This window comes from Seriola lalandi, unplaced genomic scaffold (assembly GCF_002814215.2).
Source record: "Seriola lalandi dorsalis isolate HSWRI2012SDOR001 ecotype SW California unplaced genomic scaffold, Sedor1 jcf7180002054885, whole genome shotgun sequence".
NCBI lineage: Eukaryota > Metazoa > Chordata > Actinopteri > Carangiformes > Carangidae > Seriola > Seriola lalandi.
In genome coordinates this window covers 4,265,099-4,275,690 of record NW_019525437.1, presented here as the reverse complement: position 1 = coordinate 4,275,690, position 10,592 = coordinate 4,265,099, and the positions used below count along the sequence as shown (strand labels likewise).

At 42.9% G+C, this 10,592-nt stretch overlaps 1 protein-coding gene across 1 annotated transcript in view; it reads right to left on the bottom strand.

Moving 5' to 3' along the window:
* The window catches only part of LOC111671648 (1-phosphatidylinositol 4,5-bisphosphate phosphodiesterase gamma-1-like), a 36,424-nt gene extending 32,223 nt beyond the window's left edge, over positions 1-4,201 (bottom strand). Inside the window, exon 1 of the mRNA XM_023428784.2 lies at positions 3,925-4,201. Coding sequence (XP_023284552.1) covers positions 3,925-4,201 — 277 coding nt within the window. The remainder of the gene's footprint in view (positions 1-3,924) is intronic.
* Between the last annotated feature and the right edge of the window lie 6,391 nt (positions 4,202-10,592).

Here is a 10,592-nt window from a genome sequence, read left to right as displayed (position 1 = left end):
GGGGGGGGTCAGTTAGATATACATGAGTGAGATTTCTCAGAACAAAAGACCAAAGCATCAGATGAGTGACCCTGAAACTAAAAAAGAAAGTGAAAGAAAAGAGTGAGAAAGCGAATTGGGAGGTCAGGGAAAAATCTTGAAAATGAGAAGGGAGTTAAGGTGAATGTGTGGGCGGAGGAAATTGGGAAAGAACAGCTGGAGGAGGAAAATGGAGTGGTGATAGAGGAAGAGGAGGAGGAGGAGGAGGAGGAAGAAAAAGAAGTGGGCAGCTGAGAGATGAAGCTGTGGGAGATAAAGTGAAGGAGAGACCCACTGAGTTCCTGGAATGTACTTGGTGGGTTTGTCCAGAGGGAGGTTGTTTGTAAAGGGGCATTTGTGGGTTATGAAAGCATGTGTGTGTTTGGGTGTGTGTTTTGTGTGAAAGCAGTGTTTTCACCAGTGTGGGATTGTGCGTGATTGAGCGGTGTAGGTGTTTGCTGTGGTTTCGTACACGCTCAGGCTTGCATGCGCTGCCTGCTGGATTAGCGAAGGCACCATTTGTGCGATTTATGATTATGGATAAATAATTGACAAGGCTCCCTGAGCAGAAATAACACCCACATGTGTGCAGAGGTCATTAGTCTCCAAGCTTTCGTAGAGAGGAAAACAGGGAAGACTGGAGAAGAGGAGAAACCTACAGTGGCCCTGAAGGGTCAACACTTCGCAACTTCATAACACACATGCAAAAAACTCAAGTCGACAATTTGACAAATGCAACAAATACAGAAACACACTGAAAATCTAAAGGAGAGATCATTAAAAATTCAGTGGTGCTGATATGATCAGATATTTTTGAAAATATTTTCCATACAGTTACTGTAGCATTAGCCTTTTACTAAACACACACTCGAAATTAGATCAACTGAGTTCTCCACAATTAACAACTTAGCAAGAAAAAGGCTGTGTAAATGAGCAAAGTGCAGCCAGCTGTAATCATCTCTGCAGTGCATTTAGTTTGCATGTGTTTTCTTTGAGTTACAGTGTGCTGAGCTCTCGAGGCCACTGTAGAAAACCGACAAAGTGAAAAAGGAAGAAGAAAGTTTGTTGACAGCAAAAAGAAGCACCCTCAGTGGAGTGATGGAAAAACAAACTTCTCAGTAAGACTTATGAAAGCCCTTTCTGCTAGTGAAAGAAAAAATAAGATTGAAAATGCTTTGATTAAAAAATGATCTTGTTCAGTCAAGATAATAAGATAAAAAAGTCAGAATTATCAGATATAGTCAAAATTATCCTTTTTTATCTCATAATTTCACCTTTTTCCTCATAATTTGACTTTTTCTCATAATTTCGACTTTTTATCTCATAATCATGACTTTTTATCATATCATTGATCATAATTTTAACTACATGATACATAATCAAGGTGTTTTTTTTTTATCTTATTTTTTCTTTCACTGGTGGAAATGGGCTTCCATAAAAACTATTTCTATCTCATTCGGGTGGAGTCTTTTTTCTTTTTTTTTTTTACAGTGTGCTACCATAAAGTGAGAGAGTTGGGATAACACATGGCAGACAGAAGGAAACTCTATCATGCCAGTAAATGCCGTAACTTTTCTCACTGCTAACAGACACTGTAACAAATCCTCCCCCAGGCCACAAAAAAATCCAGCGCACAGACAATAGCCTCCACAGGCCGGTTCACAGCAACAACAATAGCAGCCGACTGCTTCAAGTTCACCACTGCCACTTTACTCCTCTCCGGCAGAGCCGCCTCAGTCACCTCAGCCCCACAATCAGTCAGTCAGTCAGTCAGTCGGGCTCGTGGCGTGTCAGGCAGACAGACAGGAAGCCCTGGGGCCGGGCGAGGACTCGGGACCCATGTGGCAGCAGCATGCACGCTATTCTGCCTGGAGAGAGTTACTGCGAGTCTGACTTGGAGGAAGCTCAGGTCACAGGGTCATGATCTGTCTGTCCGCTTTAGAACACCATGACAGCACCTCAGCTGCAAGATTGTGTGTGTGTGTGTGTGTGTGTGTGAGGGGGGGGGCAGCCCACCACAGCAATATGTCACATGCAGTGCTACTCATTCTTGCACCTTTACAGCATAAAACAAACTACTACGCACGTTCTTCCAGAGTCCAGCCACAGAGAGAGTTTTGGTTTTGGAGGCTGAGGTTGTGAGATCTTCGCTCTGTCATGTACAACTAATACCAAAACAGTACTTTTTACCCCCAGGGCAGGAGGGTATGTTTCACTCTTGTCTGTTTGTTTGCTGATTACGCAAGAAGTACTGAACCGATTTGCACTGAATTTGAGGGAGGGATGGGACACGGGCCAGAGAAGAACCCATTACATTTGGGGGCAGATCCAAGTCATTTACTATAAATTTGATTTGAAGTCTGGTGTGTGTTGTTTGACACTGGCCTTGGCGGAGGTCTGCGCTCTCTGAGGGCCTTTCTAGTTTTGAGCATAAAGTTCATTCTTTATCTTGGAAGTTGCAAGTTACATTTTAATAGTTCTTTTCCAGAGCTTTCAACCACATCTTGTCTTCATCGGGGAATTGATGAGTCTGCTCAGTTGTGCTTAGTGACTGCAGAGTGGAACTTCAGACACATATACACCATATGATACCATATACAACCACCTGCTACAACTTGATCCAGGATTGAAGACTGTGATGAACACTGGAGAAAAGCCAGTAAGTGGGCCTTGAGTTAGGATCATTTTGTTGACTGTACTTTTAAAAATCTAAAAATTTTCCTACAAAAACTCAAATACTAACATAAGAAAAAGAAAGTAGAAAAACAACAGACAATGAATCTGACTGGACATTCAAAACCAGCTGCCACTACTTCAGTTTTTGATACTCGATGCTATAGACATGATCTGGTTGGGGCCAAAAAAGTATTAAAGTTCGATACCCAGTCTTAGTTTCTTCGTCTTGTGTGCACGTTCATCAAAATGACTCCTAGCGGTGCATACGTTTAAGTTTTATCTGCTGAAATTTTGACATGTCTGTGGCCCAGCACAGTGGAGGAGGATAAAATTCAGGTTCCCACCCTGGACATCAGGGCCCCTCAGGAGCACCTGGGAAAAATGAGGGGTCAACGGAAACTTCTGTCACATAAAATTACATTTTTTTTCTCCCATATTTCTCCAGTGATACTGAAGTCTGTCTCGTTGGTTGAACTGCTCACAATCGTTGTTTATTCTAAAGGGTCAGATGCCACAAAAAGTTTGGACCCACCGGTTTTAAAAGAAGGAAGAACCGTTCCCTTGTGCTCATTTTCTGTATCGATCAGCATGTTCTCAGATACTTGTCAGGACTCTGCTGACATTTCAGCATCTTCTGATACAGAATCTGTGACCAGCACACGATGGTCAAAACACCACAGCGACGTCACTTACTGTATGTAGTTGGCACCTTGTCTTTTATGTATGGACAGATTATGGGCACAGATATGTAAACGCCCCCCCCAACCCTTCATAACATACAGGAGGAGCAAAAGCCCCAGATTGAAACTGTTGTTTTGTCTCTTTTTACTCATTTTGCATCTATCTGTAGTCATTTATGTCTCTTTGTGGTTGATGCATGTCTGCTTAAAATCATTTTGAGTCGCCCTGTCGTCTCTGTAGATTCAGCAGACCCACACTGACAATCCTCTGCACAGATATTATATTAAATACTACTGCAAAAATATTCAAGGAAACCACCAAAGAAAGCCTGAGATATGTTACACTGTCTTAGAGCAGTTATTCTGTTTGCTAATGTTACTGTGCTCGATTGTAAGACTCCCTACTTTTAACTGAGCTCTGTGACTTTTAGCACTTTGCACAGGGGCCGTGGCACAGGGCCAGGGGCCCTTGGATTCAGGGGGCATTGTGCCTGCGCCCAGGAGCCCCCTCCCGTCAGTAATCCATCCACACCTTTATGTAAATACTCACTCTCTCCTTCTATCTTGTCAGGGTTTCGGCTCCACACTATCTGCCGTGTGTCCTGCCTTATCTGGAACGTTCTCCTCTCGGGCCGCTGGGACTTCTTCTGGTAGAAGATGGTCATCACCGTGCCCATCTCCAGGCTGTGGAGGATGCGGGGACCAGCTTCTGTCCAGTCCAGCATCCTGGAGGCCACGATCGGACCGGGAGCCCCAGCAGCACCACCGCCGCTGACTGCCTCCTCGGCACAGCCATTAAGGCAGCCGCTGAACCTGGCTGCACACATCTTCACTGCATAGCTACGAGGACGCCGTGCAGGATTACTGATCTGTTGTGGTTTCTTGAAGATGATTCCTGTCCTTTGATCAAGTCTTGAATGCAGGAGGGCCACAGTTGTCCAACATGTCCAAACCCACTGGTGCCAGGAGGAAATCTGGTTATGAACCCAAACTGTGCCACCCAGGAGAGGCTTTAAGTGCCAGTGTTATTAAACCAATTTCAGATTAAAACACAAGCTAAAAGAATCACTCAGCAGCCACAGGATTGAAGCACTGAAATGTCTGAGATGTGAATTATCCTCTGGTCCTCTGAAGGGGGAGTGTATCCCTGTGTTATCCTTTCCAGATGCTTCTGGCAGCACACCAGCGAAATCCACTCGGGGTGAGTTCTCATCACCGCTCGACTCGGGTTTCCACCCTTTGTGTGTCCTCCTCCTAGTGCCTTCAGTCCACGACAGCAGAAGGCAGCACAGTCCGGGTTTAAATCCTGCTTGGACTGCCGCCACCGCCGCGTCGTCGCCTGCTGCTGCTGCTGCTGCTGCTGCTGCCGCTGCCGCTTGCTGCTGGGGCGGTAAACAAGAAGTGGTTATCCTCCTCACTCCTGGCTGTGGGAGAATGAAATCAGTGCAAGCGACAAAGACGCCGAGTTATGTAATGAAGACTCGGACAAATACCCGGAGGTGGGTGCGCGCAGGGCTGCGGAGAGGAGGACGGGCATCGGCGGGCGCTCTGTGGCTGTGGCGGCTTCACGAAGACGGAGAGACGCGCGGATGGGAGAGCACGGAGCGGCCGCGGCGAGAACCGTGTGCGCTCCCATCGGCCGAACCATTCTGCTCTCCCCGTCACACACTCCTCCTCTCCGGGCACATTACACCGCCGACAGGACGCATTATCCTACGCAGAGGAACCGTGCAAAGGCGTGCGGGGTTGTGCTGGTACGCGTTAATTGCCCCAGTTTCTCCTCGCCCAGGATCTCTCCCTCTTTCCCTCTCTGCCTGTGCGTCCCCTCAGCTCCAACGCCAGAGGTCTTGAGAGGAAATTAGGGCTAGCAGACCGGAAAAGCTTGATCAGATTTTTTTTTCCCTCTCCGTGCTGCTGTAGTATATCTGAGGGGAAGATGAGGGGAGTGGAGAGAAGAGTGGTAGCGGAGAGGCAGAGAATGAGAGGCGGCAGAGAGCAGAGCGACCTCCGCGGGCCTCCAGGAGATCTGCAGGCAGCTTTGCTGGAAGGAAGGGAGAGGACAGGAGATTATTCTTCTTCTGCTTCTTCTTTTAACTCGTTCAACACCGCAGGTGGTAACTCATGTCAGGGGGTCAAGTGGGGTTCAGGTTGCAAAGGTCACCGACATGTCAGGAAGTCATTAGCTGCAGCAGTAAATCCAACCTTTCAACTGACTGGTGATCAAGACTGAAAAGCAAAGTTAGATTTCCAGAGGAGAAGAAGAATCTTATTATTTTCTAATGTTTAATGTCTGATTTGGCACAAAAAAAGCCAAACTCTTCCCACCCTTATCTCTTTTTACACACACTTTTTGTTTCATCATTAAAAAAATACAAAAAAATTGAACAGTAATTGTGCAAAGGTTTGAGCACCTTTCTGCTTGTAAACTCTAAGGAAAGATGACCAGATTTCTGAAATGAAAACTGGAGACATTTCCAGTTTGGTCTTCAATATGTCATTAAAATATCCAATGTTTTTACATATGAAATAAAAAAGGGGGACAGTCTTGGTTTAATGTATTTTCACCATGGTAACTGTTTTACTGAAGGAGGACTGATAAAACAACAACCCCCTACCTTTGAAGCAGTAATGAAGTCCGATTGTCTTTCTAATCCCTGATTATTTATATTCCTTTACTTCGTAAGGGTCCACAGTTAAAAAAAAAAAACAAACAAAAGCATTTCTCACAAAAGTATTCTAGGTTGTGAATAGTGTCATGTGGAGTCCATTGCAGACTGTCAGGCAACAATTTTTCCAAGTTCTGGCTTTGGGTATGTTTGTTTTTTTTTTAGTTTAGTGCCTGGTTATGAACTCCTAACCAATGAGTGAGCCAGCTAAACTTTTCTCTGCCTAGAGACAACAAAAGAAGAAGAAGAAGAAACTGATCGGATAACTCTATTTTATTTTCCAGGGATAGCTCTAGTCGGGGCCAGGCCACCAAGAATTGTCATTAGGAATTATCACCTGATAATTAATCTCTCACTCTTCAAACCTTGTGGTAACACTGAACAACCATGGCAGCTAATTGATGCTACAAAAGAGGGGGTGGTCTTATTTAAAATAATCATTGTTTCCAGCTTGAAACTTCCGCTGTCTGACATGTCAGTAAGAAATGGTGTTCAGGGGGAACTGTTGAAGTCATAACAACATCTCAACATCTGGAAGAGCAAGAACAGAAAGGGACAGAGAGGCAAAGCTGAGGCCCCCGCAGGAGGAGCAGCAGGAAGGTGGTGGTGCACCAGTCCACAAATCGCTTTATTTTTTTGCATGTACAGTAAATGACACACAGAAACCTGGGGCAATGTTGTGTCACTTACTGTACTGTAAGGTTTTCATTATCAATACATGTGACAGTTATTTTCTTTAAAGGCCTCATGAAAAGAAAAACATACTTTCCCAGTTTTAATCCTGTGTCCCTGTGTTAATTGGTCATTCATCTAATCTCGTTATATGCCGATTATATGTCAAAAATAATTATGTGAGTATTTTTACATCGAAATCCATTTATTTTCTCTTCCTGCGTTTCTCCACTACTTGCATAACTGCGAGCTTCAGCTCACTCCAAAAACCTTTTCCTCATGGTCATCGTCCTCCGTTTCATCCCTGTCCAACTCATATATAAGGTCCTCAGGCGTAGGCGAAGGTGGTGACGTGAAGTCCTCCACATCTGAATGCAGGCTATCTTCATGGCTTTCTATATTGAGAGGTCAGCTACTGTCAATTCCACTGCCAGTGCATCACATACATCCAATGCTATTGGCCACTGTAAACACCAATCAATATCCGTGATGAGTCCTTCCCTAGTTTCATGTTTTTACTGGAAACACTTAATCATGCAGCATTAAATGGCACTCTGACACGATGCCTATAATAATCAATCGATTGTTCAGTCAATAAAATTCAAATAGCTTTTTGTGACCAACAGTCAAAATGTTGAGTTCACTGTCATAGAAAACTGGGAAACCAAACTATTCACATTTGAGAAGATGGAAGCAGAGAATTTATGGCTTTCTGCTTACTAAAATTATTGCCAAGTAATTTTCTGTGAGTCAACTAACTGATTAATCAACTACTAATTTCAGCTGTAGAGCGCAGGTTAGTTTGTGGGTGCCTAGGGGAAATAACCCAGGCAGGTTAATCTGGCCGAGCGTTTAAGTTGTCAAAGCAGGAAAAATTCAGTATCAGCAGAAATCTCTGAGGCCGTGAAAGCACACGCGTACACGCACACACACACACACACACTCACACACACGCGTGAAGTACCGTTAAGTGAGTGTGGAGTGTGTGAGCGTGTTGTGCACCACACTGAGATGAGACAGTCATGGATGATATCACAGCCTCTCTGTGTCTAATCAGCTCCATATGTCTCACTGGGTGTATTTCTGTTTCTACAACTGCTGGTCAGCATGCAGCCAATCAGGATTCAAGGAAACACTTCTCACATATCCTGCAGCAGGAAGGCTGGAGGGGCATGGGGGGGGTGGGGGTGGAGTGGAGAGTCTTCACAGGGTTTCTACAGTGTTTGTCAAATTAAATCTAAGACTTTTTAAGACTTATTTAATATGACAGAGAAGGTAGTTCAGTAGCTTTTATATTTTTATATTAGTCAAAGAGTTACAGAAAACAAACACTGAGGTTTACAGCTACTTATGTTGACATTTATATCATGTTTTTGTCAGCACCTCTCAGATGTATATGAAAATAGTAATAGAGTTTATCAGTTAAAGGAGCTATTTGTAAGTTTTGCTATTGCTACATAGCCAGCATTAGCATTAACAGCTGTTTACTTACCCGTCCAGAGGAATCTTTGAAACTGTTCAAATCGAAAGGCTCATTCAAATCATTCGTCTTCTCCTCAGCAACAAAGACTCCAATGGGTAGATTTTTCTTTTCTTCTACTGAAGTTAGCATGCTAACCAGCTAATCCTGGCTTGGTCGAACTGTCTCTACACCGTCTGATACTGAGTCACTGTACCCTCCAATCTGCCCTGAAGACGTGGCACTGCTCAGAGGACGTATTACAACCTCTTGTCTTGGAAATGCAACAATGGCTGAGGCTCTTTTCAAGACTGGTAGGTAAACAGCTGTTAATGCTAACCCCGTTAGCACTGTAGCAATGGCAAAATGCACAAATAGCTCCTTTAAAATGATCTTGACCCATGGATACTGAACAGGCCTATGGGACATAGAGCGAGGAGCCTGACATGATGGGGCCCCAATACCAGAGATGCAAAATGACCACAAGACTCTGTGTCTGTTTCAGTCTGAGGGGTCCTATATACAAGGGGTAAGGGGCCTTTTACTTGTCTACGTCCAGTATCATTACCCATCTACGTCTGGACTCTTCAACCCTTGTCCATTGTGAGTCAATGAGCTTCATAGCACCTGTCTTCCAACAGTCAAAAGTCGTAATTAATGTTACTGTTTACTGCAGGAAAGAAAAATATTCAATATCTTTTTTCCTGAGGGAACAGAATTGAATGCTTTTCAAGACCTGCAGATTCCGTTTCATGACAGAGTGTGGGAGAGACAAAGAGAGAGGCGTGTGTAACGCTTCAGTTAATCATTGAACTCTCCTGAACTGGATTTCAAGTCCAAACTAAGTCAAACACAAACAGGACCAGAGCAGATATCACACACACACAGTGACGCCAGACACTGTCAATATGTTTTGGAGCTTGAATCTTGGATGGATGGTTATTATGGCAGATTTGAAACTACTCTGGCGGACTAAGTTTTGTTTGTAAAAAACAGTCCTGGTGAAAGTTTTTTGTAGCAGTAACAGTGTGTTTTCTTTTACAAAATCAGAGCCAAAGTCAAATTTTTTTAAAAATCTAGATATTAAAACTGAATAATTAAGCAACCAAAGAATTAATTGTTAAAAATTTCGTTTAGTTAATCATTTTATTAATTAAATATTCCAAACGTTCGGTGGTTGCAGCCATTCAGATGTGAGGATTTGCTGCTGATCTTTGAGTACAGTGAAAATAAAAAAGCAACAGTGCATTAACATTTGAAGAAAAGCTCGTTTTAATGTCTTGGTTGCCGCACAGGTTGAACTCATTTCTTTGTCAATTCAAGAATCAATAAAATATGTAATTCACCCAGGGGTGCCCAAACTCTTACATACAGCTGTAATCATTAGCTGCAACTCTACTCGACAACAACACAAGGAAGATGCTAATGTGTTCATGTTAATGTGTTAGCAAACAACTGCCTCTCCTGCAGCATTATCATTCATTCGGTGTTGAGTATTTCAGGCTGATGAAATTTAAAATCAATTTGGACTCTGATACAGTCTCCACAAGCTCATGAGAAAAATGTCTGACAGTAAAATGCACCAAAACAAAACAATGAGCTAAAAGAGGCTGAAAAAGTCCTCAGAGCTGCAGAGTTGATGACAATCCTCTGTGTGTTTGATACTATGAGCAACACGACTGCAGACATTACATTTCATGTTAATATAAAAATATGAATTAATGCAGGTTTAAGTTTAAGAAACGGTCCTTATGCATCATTATACAGTTTTTAATAAAACGAGGCACGTCCTTAAACGTGACGGCACTTCCCATTCATTGCACTTTAATGTCTTTGTTTCCTGTTTTTTTTCCATTGCATCTGATCCAAATGTGAACATTGTATCACTGAAGGAAAAACAGTTTAATTCCCTTGTATACTGAGCAAGTGTCAATAACTTCTATAAAGTCTATGTCGGACCTTGATGAGGCAGGAACAGAACAAACTGAGAAGTTGAAGTATGAGTGAGTGAACAAAATCTGTTTATCATGTTTCTGTAAACAGTATTACCTTGTGTTTTTATTTGTTTTAGACATTTGTTTTACTTACTTTTATTTATTTTAATGTCCTTTGTACAGCACTACAGCTCAGGCTGTGTCTAAATGTGCTATAGAAATAAAGTTGACTTGACTTCACTAACAAAATCAGTGTTTAAGTTTTGTTGACATATGAAGCTGTAAATTTATCATTTCTAGAATTTTTCAGATCAAATTGATGTGTGTTCACATTCAGTGAAGAAGAGTTTGGATCACAGATTCATTTTGTGTGAACATTCACCAACATTACTGAACAACTCAAGGTCCACTTGCTAGCTTTACTGAAGCTTTCAGCCACATGTCACTGCCTTTCTCAGCAGCCTCAGAGACTTAACTCTAAGTCAGA